This window comes from Stegodyphus dumicola, chromosome X1, assembly GCF_044657685.1.
Source record: "Stegodyphus dumicola isolate Sdum_Otavi_A_Nest chromosome X1, ASM4465768v1".
Taxonomy (NCBI): domain Eukaryota; kingdom Metazoa; phylum Arthropoda; class Arachnida; order Araneae; family Eresidae; genus Stegodyphus; species Stegodyphus dumicola.
In genome coordinates, this window is record NC_140780.1 from 119,701,946 (window position 1) to 119,723,076 (window position 21,131).

A 21,131-nucleotide genomic window follows, 5' to 3' on the forward strand; every position below is an offset into this window, starting at 1 on the left:
TAATTTTTGTTGCACAATACTGTACTGTAGTTTTAACATTGCTAAATCAATGTTTCTATTTCTAATAAATTATTCTTAACACCATTATATTTCAATCATCAAACGTGTGGGAGGAAAGTGTAACTTTTAACACTCAATTTTTTCTTAATCCTATAACTTTGAAATTGATATTTTAAAATCTAATTTTCATACATTTGGTGCATGCTTGACTGTCTGATGCTGAATATAACATTTATAAAATTCATAAACAAACTGCGTTGTATGTCATTCCAGTATAAAATATTGACTTTTTATCAGTGAAGTGTATTTCCATGACTAAATCAGTAGTATGTTAGGAAAGAAATCACAATATACTAGTATATATATTAAAATAAATTAATAATACTGAGAAGTACTGAGCATTAGTAGCACTTTTTGCAATGTGCTACATAGGATGTATGTCTATAAAGTTCGTTTGGGAATTTTAATTGGCGGTGTATAGAACCCACAATGGGATTTTATTGTAATTAAAAATAACAGTACATTAAGAAAGTAACATTCTGAAACTGTTGTCTTATATTTTTTCCAGTTCCTCTATAACATAAATTTTACTGTTTATGTGCTTTTTATGGTAATGTTTTATGTGTGGCGTATATAAGAATAAATGATTTGTTAATTTTGGCATCTAGCGATTTAAAATGCTCTATTTTTTTTAATCTTCATATCAAATAGTATTTGCAGAAAATTTATAAGTCCATTGACATGCTAATGTTTGTTTTCCATAATTTTATTTTGCATCTAAACTTAGAGAGTTTGTTTCGTATTCGAGATATAATTGAAACAAGGGGGGGTAAAGATCAGTTTCATTGTGTAATCGACTGTGAAAAATGTGCTGCATACTTTTATTTCTGAGCTTTGTCAAAAAGAGTCAAAGTGTTAACTATTAGTATTAGGGTAAGGTGTTGCATATTAGTACTGTAAATTGATTTTGTCAAAGTGTTAACTATTAGTATTAGGATAAGGTGTTACGTATTAGTTAGTACTGTAAATTGTTTTTTGGTTTTGAATAATATGAATTATTTTATTGGCTACTGTTATGACCCGATTGCAGATTTCAAATTCACTGCTAACTCTCAGATTCTCAGATGTCATCAAATGCGAAATTGTCATATTCTATGAAGCTTGAAGGTTTTGAAGGACAAAAATTGCATTAAGATGTAACATCTTTTTTGCATATGTGTGCAGCATACTATTTCATTCCTACTGAAAATAAGACTGTGTGAAGACATAATGAGTGCTGAAATAATGGGAATGAAATAAAAAATATTTCATCTGTTGTATATTCTTGCAGTGTATTGCCTAACTACTTGACATCAACTATTTACCATACTAGAAGATTCATCTTCCATTAGCAAGATAATTTTGTGCATTAATCTTGTATGTGCTTGTAAATAGCATTTAATCATTCTAGTTAGAGACTGAGTATTGACTAGTTTTGTATCAATATTATATAGGTGCTGCAAATTGTTTTTCGTAATGAACTTTCTTTTAAATAATTTTTTAATTGGCTTTTATGGATTGATTGCGATGGTTTCAAATTCAGTGCTAACTTTCAGCTGTAATCAAACATGAATTAGTTATAGACTATGAAACTTCAAGATTTTGAACAGATGTTGCTTGATATTATTGGTAATGAAGCAAAATGTAAGATTTCTGTAATTTGGGAATGTATAAAACTGAAAAATGTACTTAAATAATTAAAAATTGAACCTAGCTGCAGTATGTCAAGTTTTGTTGAGATTGATTTGCTGCTAAAATGTGTGAGCTATCTGTAAATTTTTAAACTTAACACTTTCAAACCTTTGCCCAATTAATAACTGGAAGTAGAGGTAAAGTATTGCAGTAGCATTAAATAACATTGATGATAATGTTATGCTTATGCTTCTGTGATATGTCTGTCATTACATAATTAAGTCATTTATAGACGTGCATTTATTTTAAGTCATAAAATGCATAAACTGATATGCTTTTTTTAGCCCAGTGATAATGGCGGTCTTACATGCTTTTTAAAAAGAGTCATTGTGCATGCTCAGTAACTATAAGGTTATTAATACTAGAATTAATAACAGTGTACATTTATTTCTACCTAGGACAAAAAATTCTTCATTTCTAAAGATTGGCAGTTCAAGAATTAATGAATGTAAATGAAATTATTTCACTAAAATTTTAATTCAAATTGAAAGAAGAAAATTATACACATTAAAAATATGTGCATTTGGCGTGAATTTATCAAGACAGTAGGAAAGGGTAACTAATAACCAAAAGAGGTAATAAGTGTGAGCAGAATTTACCTTGGTAAAATTGTGAAATGAAAGAAAATTTGTGCACATATCAAAGACTGTCATTTTTCGTTGTCAGTATGCCGTAAGAAAAATAGCAGGTAAACTGTTGTGTCAGTGTAACTCATGGCTGTAGTACATGAGGAACTGCTTCATAACTAGTCAGTCTTTCATTATTGATACCTTTGCTATACCTTTTAGAGGTTTTTGGATGTGGATGAAATGCTTTTCATGTGAATTATTTATCCATTCTTGTTGCAAACACTGGGATTTGAATCATACGTTTAGTGTAATAGAGTTATTGAAACTGTCTTCAGCTGATTAAAATGCTTTAACCTGTATTTTTTTCCATGTTTCAAATGCATGTTTTTATAGTTTTCTAGCTTTCTTTCTTTCTTTCTTTCTTTTTTTTTTTAAATACTTTCAGCATTATCATTAATTGTTCAGAATAATGTTTTGACTTCTACAGTAACCCTTCTCTCGCATACATGATTCACACTCATGTGTTTCTTTTTTGAAATGAAGTCATTTTTAGTATTTGTGTACTTTGCTTACTATGATTATGCTATTATCTATGTTTTGTTTTGTAAATGCTGAGATAAACTTTTAATTCTGCTTTATCACTTTGCTGCTGGTAAGATGTTAAAAAAAAGTTGGGGAAATTTTAAAATGGATAGGTAGAGACAAGAATACTTCAATTAAAGAATTTAATTATGGTAAAGAATAGTTGCAGACAGAAAGAAAAACATCTAAAGGGGTGATAGGCTTATGACTTGATGTTAACTAGATAATCACCATTTCAATGCACACATTTCCTGCAGTTATCGAAGGGTAAATTACATATCTCAATATATCATGTGCATAAGAATCTGGATGATTTCCTTGTAAAGCCATGAAAAATTGAAATGCTTAAGTTCTTAACATATTACGTCAACATTCTATGGACATAGTATGTTATTGCATAAAAATGATAGGTAAGTGGATTGAGACACCATCTTCAAGACATAAACCTAGCCATTGCATTTGTGGTTTGTAGGTATATCATGACTACCTATAAACCACAAATTCCTTTTCATTCCAGTGATTAAATCTGTTTTTGGTTTCTTCTCTATATCCCCATGTCTAAATTTCCCATCTTTTTGAGATGCCTTATACAATGACTTGTTTTACATTAGTGAACTAAATAGTTTATTTAAAGTGCGAATTTGTGAAATGTGACATAAATAATGTTAATTAGCATAGTACTTGAATCTCTGTAGGTACACTATTTTTACGATAATTGAGTTTCTTCTCATAGTTATTTTTCATTTAGTGTGTAGACCAAAAGTTATCTTCATGTTTCTGAAAGATTTTTCATAATACAGTAGAACCTTGATCTGTTATTCACACAATGATCCTTTTCCTATGCATATCGCTTGCTGTTTTTGTTTTCCCTCTCATCCAAATATTTTTACACTTGAATTCCATAGGCAAGCTGCAGCATATAAGCCAGTGATCACTAAAGTGAATATTTGTTGTCATCTACAGTTATGCAAAACATGTCACTTATAAACGCTGAAGAGCATTACGTGAAGTAACATTAAATATTGTAGCATTTCAGTTGATGAATATAGACCTAGCAAGTGCTGGATGATCATTACATATCGAAATGCATTGTTCCCAGTATGAAATTTGGCAGAGGAAGAATTATTGTGTAGTCCAGTTTTTCGCAATACCAGGTGTACAAGTATAAAATGCAGATTTTTTCCCTAAAAAATGCTAAATTCGGAAGAGTGATAAAAAGTGCTTCATTCAAAGTATGCTCCATCGCTTGTTATACATTTTCCCCCATCTTTTTGTCAATTTGTGAATACCACGACAGTAAAAATTTTTTTTCTTTTGCTGCGAAGCATTCATTGAGCCATTTTTTTCATATCTTCATACGAACGAAAGTGCTGCTCAGCAAATGCGTCACCCATCGATGCAAACAAGTGATAATCACAAGGAGCCATGTCTGGTTGAGTCTACATGGGGTAGAACTTCCCAGCAGATTGCTTCCAATGTGTTGCGAACCGGTTTTGCCGTATGTGATGGAGCATTGTCATGAAGAAAAATGACTTGTTGTCTGTCAGTATCAGCAGCATTTTTTCAAGCAGCGGATGGGTCAAGTTGATCAATTGTTGTTGGTAACATTTAATATTAATCTTTTCACCAGGTTTTAACTCCTCATTGTAGACCACGCCTGTCTGGTCCCGCCAAACACAGCGCATCGTCTTTCTGCCAAAACGATTCATTCAATGTGAATAGTGTGCCTAGATCTACCCATGATTTTTTGCTCTTGGGATTCTCGAAATAAATCCATTTTTCATCACCTGTAACGATGCAAAAACAACCTTCTTTTGTACCGAGTGAGCAAAGCATCACATGTGTTTTTGAGCTTTTCCATTTGCCTGTTGTTCAACTGATGTGGTACCCTTCTACCAGTCTTCTGAATCTTTTCCATCTCTCATAGCTGATTGGAAACAGCTTGTTGACTAACGCCCAATTGCTTGGCCAGTTGTTATTGTATTTGTGAATCATTATCCACCCAACATTGCTTGCAATTCCATGTCTTCATAAATTTTTTTGCAGTGTTCTATGTTCCTTGTCGTCAACATTGAAGGTCAACACATTTGAAATTGTGAAACCATCGTTCACACGTGTCTTGCAGTAGAGCAATGTTCACCATAAGCTTCTCGAAGTAATCGGTATGACTCAGCAGCAGTTTTCTTCAGATGAAAAAATAAATAAATAAAATTAATGCTGTTTGTAAATGGTCTGTCTTTATTCATGATAAATTTCGACATATTGAACACAACATTATGCACATACTTTTCCAGTTTATCACTCATTCATGTCTGACGCTTGTTGATGACACAACAAAATGGCAAATCTCTATAGCACAAACTGCATTGCTGCGCCATGTGTTGTCTGAAATTCACATTTCGTACTTGTGCACCTGATATGATCTTGCCCATAGATTTAACACCTTGAACTCAAATGCTTGTGGGGTAATATTTGATAATTCCATTGCTACCTATCCTGTGACAGTAATTTAGAACTGGCAGTTATCATTTTCAACATACCTGTTTGCAAAATACAAACTTTAACTGAATAGTTTGAGAAAATGAGAGTGAGAAAATGTTGGTTGACTCAGAGCCCCATTTGAACATCTGGATACCCTTTGAACATCCTCTGGGATAAATTAGAGTGAGTTGAGAGGCAGCAAAATGCCTTGAAATCACCTCAGGACTGTTCATCGTCTTATAGGGAAAAAGGAAGGAAATATTGCAGACATCTGCTGAAAGTTGGAAGAAAGTCTTTTTCAAAAGATAGAGACTGTGATAGCTGCAGATGCCAGACATACATTATACCACCTATATGTCTGGCTATTTATGTTAACGTAGTGTTTGTTATCCTTGAACTGTTCAGGCAGTTTGATTTATTAGTACCTGCTTTAATCATGTCCAAGTCTGCAGTGAAAAGGATGAGATTTTTATATGTTACAATTTCATAATCAGTTATAATTTTGTAAACTGACCCATAAAATGTCCTTGAATTGATGATGTTCCCTGTTTTTATCACTTCCATAGTTTTTCCTACTACTCTTAACTTGTCAAAAAAGAATGGGAATGACTTTAGTCATCTGTCACGTTCCTGGTGATTTGACAAAATGTGAAATATCTTTGAAATCTAGAATGTGAAAGATGATTTAAAAAACAAAAAATGTGTTCTAAAGTTATGCTCATAAATTCTTAGAATTTTTGCTTCTGTCTTTGAAGGGTTTGCGTTCTGCTTAGTGTCTGTGGTATATTTATGCAATACTATTTACTGCTCTTTTAATATCATTCCTTTTGTTGATTTATTTATCCTTATATATTAGGTAGAATTTTCCATTAACATATTTCCCCCCTAATTTGTTCATCAAATCTGTGCACTCTGAATACAATTGCCTAAATATGCATTCTAAGGCCAAGGGTTTAATTTAGCAAGAAATGTTTGATAGTACTATTAGTTATAATATTAAGTTTATTACAGCAAATAATTGTTTGCATGCCAGTCTGCAGTGTTAGCTTGGCTAAATTATTTTGTTTCTCAACGCAAATTTGATATTTAAATTAATTTTTTTAATTATATTTTTTTTAGCAATTTTAATTTTTTGTCAGCTTAAAAAAAAGTCTGGAAAGTCTGTTATCACAAAAGAAAAAATTCCTAGTCTTTAGTTACTACAATCAAAAGTCGTTAATTCGGACACCCATAATCCGGAATGATCTATAATCCGGACCTCAAAGCTAAAAACTTTCTGCGCATGCGCCGCGTTGACACATGCGCATAGGCGTTTACGCGTGCACGTAAGACCTTTTAGGTCTGCGCATATGCGTGTGCGCAAGTGCAGAATACGTTTTCGCGTGCGCGTTTTATGTATAACGGACGGAATAAGCTAAAATTATCTAATTATCTATTTCAGTTAATGGTGATGATTGTGTTGTTCCTTAATTTTCGAATTGGATCCGGCTTATTATTTTTTGCAGACTGTAAGAGCAATACTATAAAAGTAAACTTGAACTTTCGATTATATCAAATAGAATTTTCGATGCTGGAGCTCCCAAACGATCTACAAAACGAAAGTATGTTTCGATGTCCATCAAACAAAAAGTGGAATTGCTGCAGAAAATGGACAAAGACATGAAGAAGGTGATAGAGAGGTTAGTGAAAACGAAAAAATTTCGATTGACAAGTTAGTCGGTATTCTCGGCACAGCAATTACGGGACTTGAACAGCGGAACTTCGTAACTGAACAAGAAATTATGTCTGTTTATAGAATTAAAGAGAAAGTATTATCACATAAAACAAAGCAACTTAAACAACTTACATTGAAAGAAATGTTTAATAAAGTAAACAAATAAATATTAATCTTTTTTTGTAAATTTTGATACCCTTTAGATCATAATTGTTCTTTATTTCATAAATTACGGTTTCATATTTTTAATTTTAGAATTTCTGCATGCCATCTTACGAGATTTAAACTGATGATCTATAATCCGGAAAAATCGATAATCTGGAATCGCCGAAGTCCCGACGAGTCCGGATTAACGACTTTTGACTGTATATAAATATTTTCAGACAAAATATGCTTATACTTCCTCCAATGAATTATAGCCTCTAAACATGACTGACATAAATGACTGACATAACTGAGATTTAAAGCATAGATGATTAAATGCATGAGGAGTTAACCTGATCTTTGTTTCAAAAGCAATGCACATTAAAATTCAAATTTATCAAATTATAAATTTTTTACAGAGGTATAAGAGTTCAAAAATTTTAACTTATTGTTATTTATGAATATTAAAGGAGTCATTAATTTGCTTTAATGAAATGTATTTATTCCTTACTGTCTTGCAGTTTATCGGCAACCAATATACCTCTTCACAAAAGAATTTGTAACTTCTCAAGAACAAAGCATGCAGATGAATATAGTGTCACCCATTCCATTTGACTGGGATCGTAATTCAGATGAACAGGGCGCCTGTTCTAACTGGGAAAGGGGAGATATTCATTCAAGTTATATTCACAACTCAGTTAACAGGGATACTGATTATTTCCCATAAATGAATTTTTTCTAAAGTTGTTACATTCCTTCATAAGTACATGAGATGTAACAGATTATGTTAATCCGTGATACATCTGAATGTTATTCTAGAGGATAATTCCTTCTTAAACTGCAGGGTAAGTACAGTATAATATATGTTCATAAGAGTTAGATATCTTTCCTGTATTCAAAGGTTCAAAAATATCCGTGCCTTGAAGTTTATGGATTTATGTTGGAGAGTTTATGAAGATATGTAAATAATATATAAAAAGGTATTAACTTTTACCTGATAATAATCGGACATCATTTTCAATTTCTGTATAGTCATCACAGCGCTCTGCGATAGGAAGACGTGCCTATTAAATGATTCACTGAGAGGCAATTTTTTTTCTTGTACATATAAAATTTAACATTATTTTTGTTGTTATTTTCTAAATTAATTCTTTTTTTCTTGCCATAGTGCTTTTATGTGTTATTTATATGACATTCAAAAGTGAAAAATCTTGTTTGTGTGATTAATTTTTATGACATTTTAGTTTGTGCTAATAAAAGCAATACGATTGTGATATTTTGATACATCAAATTTTTCCCCTTATATGAAATTTCCCTCGTATGTATTGTGTTTGACCAGCCCAAAGTATATGTTTTTAAAAAATACAGTTGATACCTTTTAATGTGCTTGTAAAACGAGTAATGTATATAAGAATATATATATATAGATATATATAAATATATAAAAATATAAAATATACAAATTTTTCTTTTATTATGCTCAGGGAATTGGTGAAATGCTCAAACCAAGTCATTCAGCAATGCTCTTACTTTTCACATATTCTGCAACCCTCTCTAATTTTTTCTCTTCTAATTTTTAGCTATGAAAACTAAAAATAACTTTCTAGCTTTCCTTTAATTGTGGCTTTTCATTCTATTGTATTCATTTGCTATGTAAGTCTGGAAAAAAATTGCAGTCAAACTTAGCAGATCCCAGTTTTAACACCAGAAGGGTGCTGATTTTTTTTCCCTTTTACGATAGATCATTTGAACTTCGTTATAGTAACAGAAAATGACAGTGGCAGAGATTGTCAGCAGTTTCTGCAAACATGCATATTTTCTTACATTTCTCACTTTTCTGACTTTAATTTATTGGCAGTAATTTAATAAATGAGGGTAATTTTTCTTGTATTTATTACTTATATTTAAAATTTGAAGTTTAATAATCTTATTCATATGCCAATTTTGGTTGCAGTGTGAAATTTATTTGAAATGATGTATATAGACTTATATTTGTAAATTTAATAACTTAACATTCATTCATATACGTTTTCACTGAACACTGAAAATATTCCTGAAGTATAGAAGCTCATTGAGCCAGAGTAGCTGTAGCAGAGATTGTCAGATGTGTGCTATAAGTGCTTAGGATTAAACACTCTTGAAGGGAAATTTAAAGGGTAAAATATAAGTTGCATTTCGCATATTACTGCCATCCCATCTGGTGCCTTTTGCTCTCAAGCACTGATTAACTATCTTCTAATTCCAGTGCTTTGTAGATAGTAAATTACACACTTTAATTAGCTCATGTACTCTAAATTCTGAACTTGTTTTGTAATGCTTGTAAAATGTATTAATATAATCTCAGAATTATGTTTCAATACTATGATTGCTGTTGCTGTAACATGCCAAGGAATTTATGCTGGACCAGATGACTGAAATTCTGCTGATTTTGCACTAGACTTCTTCAGAAATAGGGCTTTAGGAAATTTGTGCAATTGCAATGTCTTGAGAAAAAAAGATCTATTATTTTTGCTGAACTTTGTGCCAAAATGAAAGAAATGGGAGCTATAAATTTTGTTATATTCTAGTGTAGATAAGTAGTTCTACGATAATTCATAAGAGAGTTTAAGAAAGCTTAATAAAATATGAAATTCATTGTTTGTAATTAAAAATAAGATGAATCAATATGAATGATAAAATGAGTATCTTCTCTTCTTCCCTTTTTTGAATATGCTTCCATTTCTGTGAGAAAATATATTTTAATTTCAATTAAAAAATTTTTTTTCCACAGTGTTTGTTTTTAATTTAAAGACAAAACTAAGATAAATGTTTCAGAACTGAAATTAAAAAAATTCTGTAATTTCTTTCTGATATTTATTGATGTTCTCTCAAGCCAGAAAAAAATTCAGTCTAAAATACTAGTCTTAAAATTGATCAAATATGCATATCAAAACTGCTTGGATTTTTCAATTCATACTTTTTGAAATGTACAATATTTAAAATATGCTGTTTCACATTGCTGTAAAATTTTTAAACACAGTACTTCCAGCTCTTGTACTTTTTAAAACAGGCTTGGGTGGAGTTCTTCACTCCTTAAAATTTACTGCTTTGTAAATCGAGCAAAATTTAGATTTTGCAGTTGCATCACTACAGTTTGTATTTATATGATTCTTATTTAAAAATTGTATAGAACACATTAATGGAAGGCATCATCAATGTTAATATTTTTTATTCAAGAATAGCAATAACTGAGTGAGTACTGAAAATTAATATTAGATGTTTTAAAATTTGTTTTCCTTTTATTCATCACTTCTCTTTTTAAAAACATGATTTCAAACTGAATTAACTGGGAACTGCGCCTTTTATATAACGTTTCATGGATACATCCTTCGTTTTCCTACATAAAACAACACCCTTTTGGTGTTAATATAGTTTTAATTACTGTTGTAATGATTTTATGTATTGGAAACTGTATTTCTTATGTAAATATTTTCTAATGTATTAAGTTCTAAAAATTGAACAACTTGCTTAAGCATGAATGTTTTCCTTTATAATCTGCACAAATTTAATACATTAGACCTACACTGAAATTTCATTATGTAATTTCTTTCAAAAACCTAAATAAATTTTTCTGTAAAAATTATGTATTACTGTTTTTTATGTTAAGCATTTTTTTCTTTAAAATTCATTAAAATTAAAAATTTGTCTGATTATCCGCATCTACTTAACATGAAACAATCGATGCCAGATCAAATTTCAGCACACGAGTGGTATCTACTGTATTTATAACTGATATATGTATAGTATAAATTTTTTATATGTTACATTGTTTGGAAATAAGAAAGTATATTAAATGAGAGGTATCTATTTTTAAATAGATTTACTTATTTGTATGTATGATGCAGTAGAATCATGTTAACTATCAGGCTGGATTCAACAAAATGGCATATTAATAAAAAAAAAAAAAAAATCAAAGTTAACAACACAGGTTATTTCCATATGAAAACACACATATTTCTACCTTGTTTCTTTCTGTATATTTACTAAGTCATCATTATAAGTGTACATATACTAGATACTCTGTTTAAAATGTCTCTCCCTCTGGGAAGTTAAAAAAAAAAAGAGATACAAAGCTAATAGTATGTAAGTTACTGCTAGCTAAAAGAAAGATTTCACGGTTCAGTGCCCAATTTGAAGAGTTTTTGTATAGTTAACCATCGGCAGAAAGAAAGTGAAGATATATATCCTAAGTGACAACAAATGAATTGGCATCGATCGGTTCTGCAGTCATTCCCATAGAACATAAAGCATTACATTTATGCTGCACTTTTCTAAATAAAATGCTTAAAAGAGGATTTTTATATATGTTGCATGTTAGATTTAAGTTAGTGTTCATTTACCAAATGTACATTTAAAAACATTTTTATGTACAGATTCGTTTACCAAATGTGCATTTACATACTACCCATACTAATTTTTGTTTTAAAATATGTGTTCAGAGACTGCAAAACCACTGCATAATATTTATAATATTACTGTTGGGAAGAGGAATTGCGTGTCCTAAGCCCATAAACAATTATTCTGAGATTCCAGGGATTAATTTCTTAAGTTAGAGGTGTTTGAGTCCTGTGGATGGCAGGTCAGTAACTGTGAATAAAATGAATAATTAAAATTAAATAAAATGTGAAACAATAAATAAATTCATAATAAACCGAGTTCTTTCAGAAGTAGATGATTAAAGTATTGTCATAAAAATTTGAAGCAATTATAAAACAAATGGAAGGTCAGTAAACTAATGATAGAAGACATGATACCAAGCATAGAAATAAGTATTTTGAGCATTATTCAGCCACATAAAATTACTTAGCTTGACTTCTAATGCATTTAAAGTTACCTTGATTGGTTGAATCACAATTAATGAGTATTCCTTTTCTGTGGAGATTCCATTTTGGCGTATGGTTTTCTTTACCAGTTTCTTAATATTTCTTGAATCTTGTATTATTCTATGGGAGAAAATATGACACACCCTTCCATTGCTAGTATCACTATTAGTCTCACTAACTGCTAAAAGAAATATTCATTGAGAACATAATATTTTTCCTGATATTGTGATTGTTCCACAACAGTAATTTCATTTGTGGCTGTGGATGGAATTAATATTTCTTTCAACATCACTACTGGAGCTGGATTGGAGTGGAATTTGGCTAAGAATTTAAATGCTGTTCATATAAAAATGCTATTTACTTGGTTAAAGAAAATATTAAGTCTAGGTTTTCTGCTCCTTTCTAAATTGAAATGGTCATGGGGTTTGCTATATTGCATGAAATTTATCAAGGCTATGACTGAGAATTCTGAAATTTCAGATTCAGAATTCTCTGTTGACTTGTCGAATTACATAACCATTCTCTTGCCTCAATGAACTTTCATGTCCCAGCATTGTGTTTGGTGTTTTGTCAGTTAATTTATGTGATTGAATTATTGTTATAAAAAGGAATAGCCCTGTTTCACTTAGCTCTAAAGATATTGTAGAAATAGGCAAGAAATGTAGCTTTATTCAGTGATCATTTGAAAATTTTGTTACTTGAATATGCAGAGATATCATGGAAGAAAGAAAAGACCTTAATAAAAAAAATCTCCAGTTGATTAAGAATAAATTACCTTATTAAAAATTTTTGTAGAATAATATGCAAAGTATGGTAAGTTTTTTTTTAATAGTGCTTATTTTACCATGCCATATGACTGGAGTTGTTTTGCATGGTAAAATAAGCGATATTTAAAAAAAAATAAATAAATAGATTTTGATTAGGCTAGATTGTTTTAATTTGACAGAGGTTGCTTTCAGTGTTTTCACCTTCAGATTTTGCAATATTTGAAGTGCATCAGAATTAATAGTTATTAAATGGAAAGAATGAGTGAACAGTCGATGATATATAAATGTGATCTATTATAGAGCAATGTATTTGCTCTTTAAATTAGCCATATCTTGTGTCTAGTAAGCAGAATAACTTTTTTTTTTGTACATTCTGTTCTATTCACCATAAATTTTATACTTTTGATGCCATCGTTACTAGGGTTTTCAGATGATGTATGCGATTTTTGCAATTCGAGTACATAGGCTATGTAGTATTTCATGGTACTGAAGAGCAGTGATGGTAATTTGTGTAGTCTATCAGTATAAAGGAAAAGTTAGTGTGATGCACAGTAATATCTCTTAGAATTACATTTTGGTCCTTGAAATGCCTCGGAAGGTAATAATTTTAATTAAAGATGATATATACTGCAGTTGAAATAATTTTGATCACAGACGTTAGGTTTTTCAACAATTTGATGCTGAAAATTTAACCCCAAAATTCTTTGGAGCAACTTCTTGCATGTAACCTAAACAAAACTAAGATTTTAATAGAATATGGTATGAAGTATATACTGATAGAATGTGGTATAAAGTATTAGAAAATGGCTTATCTTATTTTATGGATTTTTACTTTTCTTTATTGGAATCACTGATACCATAAAGTTTGCAATTACGCGCGCATTAAACGCACATGCGTAAGTTTGTGGCTTTGAGGTCCGGATTATAGATCATTCCAGATTACAGACTTTGTACTGTATTACTATTTTGGAAATCATTTTTGTTATATTTGAATGCTTAGGAAGCTATAAATAAAATCAGTGTTTTATTTTGAAACAGGAAGTCCTAATGGATATTATGCGTCTTTCGTAAATGTTATTCATTAGCAAGATAATATTATTTTCAACAGTTTCTGTTATAGAAAGAGGTTAAAGTTATTGGAAAAAAAAGGTTAAAAAATAGAGTAATGATGAGAGTTGATTTGCATGTATGATGTCATTATGCCAAAGTACACCAGGGTTGTCTGCCTATGGGGAAGGAATCTTTCATGGACGATTGGCTAAAGGAAAATGGCTCATATTGATGTTACATTTGAGGAAAACAGCATACACCCAGCCCGTTTAATCGGGGGAACTACACGTGTTTCGCAGCGTTAACTAACTCGACAGGACCAGTTGGTCTTATAGTAGTTCTGTCATTAATAGGCACTACGATAAAATATGTTGCTTAGAGATTGGGCATACTGCCCTGGAGAACGTATCGTGATCAACACAGGATTTAATGCAAACATAAAATACATATTCATAAGGACTTTAAAAATGATCTTGTATGGCAATTTTTGCCAGTGGTTCTACAGCATGTGGGAGTGCTGCTGTAAGTAGTTTTTTTCAATCATTTGCCATGTGTCTTTTGATGCTGCTTTTACTTCATTTGTTGATTGGCATTCCTGAAAATTATGTTTCATTAGTGAAAAGAATTAAAAAGGGCAGTAGACACAATTAGGTAAATAGGAGGGATATGGAAGGAGCATTGCCTCCTTTGCATCATCTTAAATCATCTAAGATGGATGAACTCTCGCAAATGACGTAAAATATCTAAACTCTTCTGTTCACTATTCTACTATCAGGAATAAAATCTGAATTGATATTGGAGATTAATAAACAACTTTAAGAATTATTCTTTTGTTGGTTTCCAACTGGAATTTTTTCTTGATCGCAGTGAAGACTAAGTTTCATATTGAAAAAGCGCCAGGTTTAATTGCTGTAATTCACGTGGGCTACAAAAAAGGTGGATTGCTATTGGGGCTTAGTGGATTAACTCGCCCCATATCCGCATCTGTACATCCTCTTGTTTGCTGATGCACAGTGTGGTGACACATGTGATGCTTGTTAAAATCCCCCATCAAAGTGCACTGGTAGAGAGTCTCCAGTGAATGACTAAAATTAATTATATTCCTAAGGCTTTAGCAGAGATCCTAGCAAACACACTGCACAGTCAAATTGATGTTTCCCATCAGTTCATGCATTCAGAGATCAGCTAGAATAGGGATCTTCAAAAAAGTACGCTCATGATCAGTTGCGAAATGTACGACCGTACTGTGGGTTTTTAGAAAAAAAGGAAACATTAGAAATGTTTCCATCATTGTTTGATTTTGCTCCCGAAAGTGAAGGAAATTTGGAATAAAACCAATTTGCCGAGCTTCCTAGTATTAAAACAGATTTAATGGGCCATGAACCCATTCGTGTAAAAATAGATCATCTTTCGACTGCAGCTGAAAAACAGTTGACAGACAACAATTAAAATCAAATACAGGAATAAATTAGAGTTAGAACCAGGTCTTCAAATTGCATTAGCAGAGGGCATGAAACCAGGTTTTGCCGATATTATTTACAAATATAGTCACATTGCTTTCATTAAAGGTAATTCAAAATGTAAATTTGTGATTTAATATAATTGTATACATATTGTTTAAAATAAATAATAATTTGACTTTTGGGTACACAAACACAACAATGGGGTTTATGTACTTATTACATGCTCTGCCCTTAGGCACTACATGGAAAGGGAGGGATGTCCTGTGGAGGTCTTTGCTAGGGAAACTGTCTTATATCCACATTACACATGGGGAAAATCACGAAAACTCCATGCAGCCAGCCTGTACGCCGTGACTCAAACCCCGAACCAAACTGACCGGTGTTCAGTGGCTTTTACTACTCGGCTGCAAGAATGCAGTTGATTGTCTGTTTTTCTAGAACTGCAGAATAAAGATGAATAAGCACAGCACAGAACATGTCTGCTTGCATAGTTCAGTTACTTTCTTTGGGCTAAACCAGTCCACCAACGGCTTAGCTGTAATGCTGCTGAACGCTGGTAGTTTGATTCAGGGTTTGAATCCCGGGGATGGGCTGTCTGCATGGACGTTTCGTGGTTTTTCCCATGTATAACGGGGATATGAGCCAATTTTTCTTAAGGAAAATTGGCTTCGAATGCGAAGGCATCTCTCCTTAGACAGGTGGCTCTTGAGTGCATTGCCGTAGTCAAATAAACCAAATTTGTGGCTAAACCATTTTGACTATTAAATGCAGGGATGGTGGGATGTATTTCAGATTATTTTCTGATCATCTTTTCCATGTAAACATTATTTTAGAGCTACTACTGCAAACTGTGTCTTAATTATTCTGCTTCTCCTTACCAATGGCAGGTTGCAATATTTCCCCTTCAAAGAAGTCTTTTTTTTTTTTAATAAAGATATTTTTAGCAGTTTGAAAAAGAGGTAATGTAGGGAGGGTATTAAGAATCCTAAATATGCTAGCATTTAAACCGAATGGAAAATTTGAAACCCTGTGCTGTAATTCGAATAAGGAATTTTTTTCTTTATTTTGAGTGACATTAAATTCAAAAGAGATTAAATTTTCAAGTAATGTTTACCTCCTTTTCTTATCATTTGTATCTATCAAGAGTGTGTTTTCCTTTCTCTATCAGGTGCGTTTTTATAGTGACATCTGAGGATTTCATATTTTGTTTATTTAATTGTTCGCAAAAGAACTTGGGTGCAAACTCGTGTAATGTATCTGCTGTAAGCCATATATACAGCGACTGTAACTTAGAAAGCAAATAATTTGGTGAGTGTTCAACCATCTATTGGCATTAATTATCATTTTTGTGCATTTGAGTTATTTGAATATGGCGAAGCAGATTAGAGGTATCTGCTTATGGGGAGTGTTGCTTTCATGGAGAACATTTTAAGCAAAGCCATGAAAATCTCAGTGCAGCTAGCCTGTTCAACCAATGGAGCATACCACTAATATTTTCTGGCTTTAGCTAATCGGCTTCTAAAATGTGAATTATTAATTTCTTAGCAAAAATGGGCTAGGTAAATTGAAAGGAAAATTTATTTTTGTTTTTAGCAGTATTAAATATCAATACTTCCCAAAACTAAATTAGTGTACTTATGTGCATTTATTTAAACCTTAAAATGCAGGGTTAGCACACGTCTAGTGCAGTCTTTGCAGCTTATAAATTCTGTCACATGGGATCTCCTTAAGTTATATAAATTTTGCAACCTGTTGCAGCATCACTGGCTGTGCATTTAATGTCACATCAGTGGCTGAATGGTAAAGGCAGTTGAATACTAGGAGTTTAATCCCAAGCAAAATGTTCTGGCTGCATGGTTGATTTTCCCCACATGTAAAGTGATTATGAGCCAGTTTCCCATAGAAGGTCTTCCGCGAAAGCATCCTTCCTCTTAGGCAGATAGCTCTTGTGTGCTTTGCCATATTCCAGTAACCATAACCATCAAACTACAATCGGTTACAGATGACCATATCCAGGGTTTAAATCTACGGCCAAGGTTGTTAAAGCCTCTTATATCAAACTGACATAAAGCTGGCTGTGTTGTTTATATGAATAATGGTCATAAAATATAAGAGGTATAAAAATTATGCTTTTTCAACCAGAGCTTCCTAATTTTGAATCACGTTCAAGCTACAGGGTGAACTTAAATGTGGGTTAAATTGTGTACGTGGATAATTTTTCTTTTTGGTTTGGATTTGGTTGGGAAAAAAATTAGAAATTGCTATTATTTCTTCTGTTGGTTTTATTAGTAATAGCACTCTCATGTCACTAATTTCTTAATGAAGGATTTGAAGAGGGAATCGAATATGAGAAATAACGTAATGAATAGACAGCTTCAACTTATCATTGACCCTTAACCTGCTGAAGTCGATTAGTCGCCATTTAAAAAATCATTTCTAAAACATAAAAACATAAGCATGCATATGCCGAACATACACCAAGCTTAGAGAAGTCCTTATGCAACCTCTCTTTTTGTAATCATTGGTCATAGACATGTACGTAATGTTTATGCAAAAAGTTTGACTCCCACGCGGCAAAAATTTACTGAACTGCTTAATTTTAAAATTTAATATCAAATAAAAGATCGTACTCAAATTGAACAAATTTGATTGATGCATAACTAAAAATGAAATATCAGTTTGCAAAAAGTTTTGTGATGTTAGCATTGCTCTACAGATTGTCGTGAAAATATCAATCAATATAAATATATATATATGTATTTCAAAAAGGATATCTTTTTCACAGAATCTTACAGAATTCAGGGCCCACCAGCGGCCGAGCGGTAAAGTCGCTGAACACTGGTAGTTCGGTCCGAGGTTCAAATCCCGCGAACGGCCTGGCTGCATGGGCGTTTTCATGGTTTTCCCCATGTGTAAGATGTATACGAGCCAGTTTCCCCTTAGAAAGTCCTCCACGAAGGCATCCCTCCCCTTAGGCAAATAATCCTCGAGGCTTTGCCATAATCACACACAGACACTTACAGAATTCATGTTCTAGAAAGCAATAGTAGGCTTCAGTAGTGGCATATAGACAACTTGTTACTTTATTTGCATAAATTAAAAATGTTCTAATTTATTCAGCTTTTTCTTAGAATTAGATTATGATTCTAAAGTAATAAAACTTCATGAGAATGTTAATATATTTTTGGTGTAAAAATTCTTCTGGTGTGCCATATGTAACAAAATTGTAAAGTAAAGAATATAACTGAACGACAATACAATGGAAAAAATCATCTCCGAAGTATTCGACCTCTTTCATATTTTATAAGTGTGAACTTATGCTAAATATAAAGATAAGGACCAAGGGAACTCGTAAAAGTTAGGATGTGTATTTGTTAGATTATTCGTTTTTTAACTTAAAAAGTGCAAAACATGAGTATATGCGGCATTTAAAACATTTTTATAATTGGAAGTATACGTCTACTACTTAGTCATGAAAATTAAGGACCTTTGTGGATACAGTGTATAGTTTTGGATTTATTATCAAGGGAGTTATATACAGGTGTTTTTTAGATGAAAAAATTGTTCACAGCTTTGCCAAAAAAACTTGTTACTTGCAGATAATATAACATTGTGTATTACCGCATGCGCTGTTTTCAGTATAAGGTTTCTCTGTTCCACCCCTCCCAATATGGGTTCTCATTGCGGTGTCAGATAGTGTAATCTGGCGCTTGCTATAAAACTTATTAACTTTTAACCCTTTGCGGCACAGTGTGTCGTCCGGTCTGGACACGCCTTAAAATTTCCTTCTGTACGCACAGAAAAATTGAAAGAAAAAGGATTTATAGGTTACTCTGAACTTTCTTTGTTTATGGTAGATGCCAGCTCAACAGAAACCAGTCCATATATTTTAGCCATATTTAGTTTTTTAAGACCCTCATTTTTCAAAAAAATCTTCCAGATATTTTTTAGGGTATAAAAGGAATTGTTTGAAAAGAAATTTCTATGTTATTTTTTGACTGTATGCTAATCTCTTTATTCTATATTAGTTTTAAATTTTTACCTTGAAATCTTGCGTAAAATCAAACGGCGAACCCTAGGTGTGCCTAGACTAGGCTCACCGATAATCTAGGACAACTGAGAGTCTGTATTCTTTGTTTCTATGCATCTCATCGGTCAGTTCATTGACAACAATGCTCGTTTCAGCACTCTTTTTGAAGCTCTATTCAATCAGTGCACACACACAGAATTAAACGATAAGTGCTAGCTTCACAAAATTTGACTTGCGTACCCTCTAAGCCTAATTAGACTGCCTAACTTTTTTTTTTTTTAATATCAAAACTGTAACTTTAAAAGGTAGCATGCCGGAAAGGGTTAAAACTGCTCCTTGTTGACTTTCATGTGTTTTGAATGACATACCGTTTTTATAATTAAATATCAACGATGCAGCCAAAAAGTAGAATTAACTAAAAGTTTGTTAATACGTCTTATAGTTACAACAAACATTTAGCAAAATGTATTCACTACCACTTGTGGAGTCCTGATAACGCGAACTCTTAAATATGTACAACAAAGTGAGTTGATAAGATTTCTAGCTGCCTAGTTCCAACTATTCGTGACTTCTTAGAATAAATGCTAGCAAATATAAGAACACACTCAACAAAATCGAAATTGGCATATGGATGTGCAGCTTGCAAAATAAACTGCTTTCCTGGTGCTCTGCCAAAGCTTTATTTGCTCGCTATTTGAACTCGACCTAATTTGCAGTCTGGTGAGCTGACAGAAAAAAATTGAAATTTCATGAAAGAAAATATATGTTTTCTAAAATAAACCTTCGTAATAACAAATGTAGCATTAAAATGATCAGGGCAGAAAATTCTCGGTGAGAGTATATAATTCATTGTCATTATAGTGACAACTTGTTAAAACGTCCTTTTTCTATAGAATGTGTGGAATTTATATTCATCATCTGAATCATGTTAAACTTTTTATGAATTATCTGAGTTTAGAGAGCTGTCTTTATAGAAGTGGTGCCTCTGAGGATGACTTTTTAAGGAAAACTTCAAAAACTATAGATAGCCGGCCCATTGGTTGCTTTTCTTATTGATTGTCGGGAATTGAACCCCCACTGGCATTCAATGCTTTTATTCACTCACCCACTTGTGGGCCATTATACAGATGGAAAAATTGCATCTGGGATCATTCTGGCTAGGTTAAATTAAGCAAATAGATGAGGGCTGTCTGCCTAAAAGTACTTTTTAAGGGAAATTGGCTTGTACTCATTATACATAGAGAAAACAATGAAAAGCACCTGTGCAGCAATCTCGTTCTCCTAGATTTGACCCCAAGTCCAGCTACTAACGTTGATCCTTTTTAATCGCTCAGTCGCAACTAGCTTTTCGATATTTAGGATTAAGTTCTCATTCTTTTCCTCCTGTTCAGGCTTACTACGTATGTATGTATGTTAACCCGAAGTAACTGTGTTATTGCAATATGCAGAACTCAAAATCATATCCTGGAGTTCATTTCAGTTCGGTTAAGTGAATTAATTAAGGGAAAGCAACTTGAAGGGTATCTGCCTATGAGGAGGGATGCCTTTGTGGAGGTCTTTTATAGGAAACTGGGTTGTATACGCTTCTGGGAGTTTGGAACAGCAGCTGCTTACCATCATATGTCAGGGTCATGGGACTTCATAGTTAAAACAGTATGTTGTGATTAATTTTATCTCCCCATATCTGCTTGCCAGTATAAACAGTGTTAGAAAAGCTGAGTAGCAGCAAATCATTAAA

The 21,131-nt window shown here is 32.3% G+C and overlaps 1 protein-coding gene across 1 annotated transcript in view; it reads left to right on the forward strand.

Moving 5' to 3' along the window:
• Nucleotides 1-10,840, forward strand: part of LOC118196307 (7SK snRNA methylphosphate capping enzyme-like) — a 64,425-nt gene extending 53,585 nt beyond the window's left edge. The window contains exon 4 of the mRNA XM_035367737.2: nt 7,743-10,840. Within this exon, the coding sequence (XP_035223628.1) occupies nt 7,743-7,948 (206 nt within the window). The 3' untranslated portion in view covers nt 7,949-10,840. The remainder of the gene's footprint in view (nt 1-7,742) is intronic.
• Nucleotides 10,841-21,131: the final 10,291 nt, after the last annotated feature.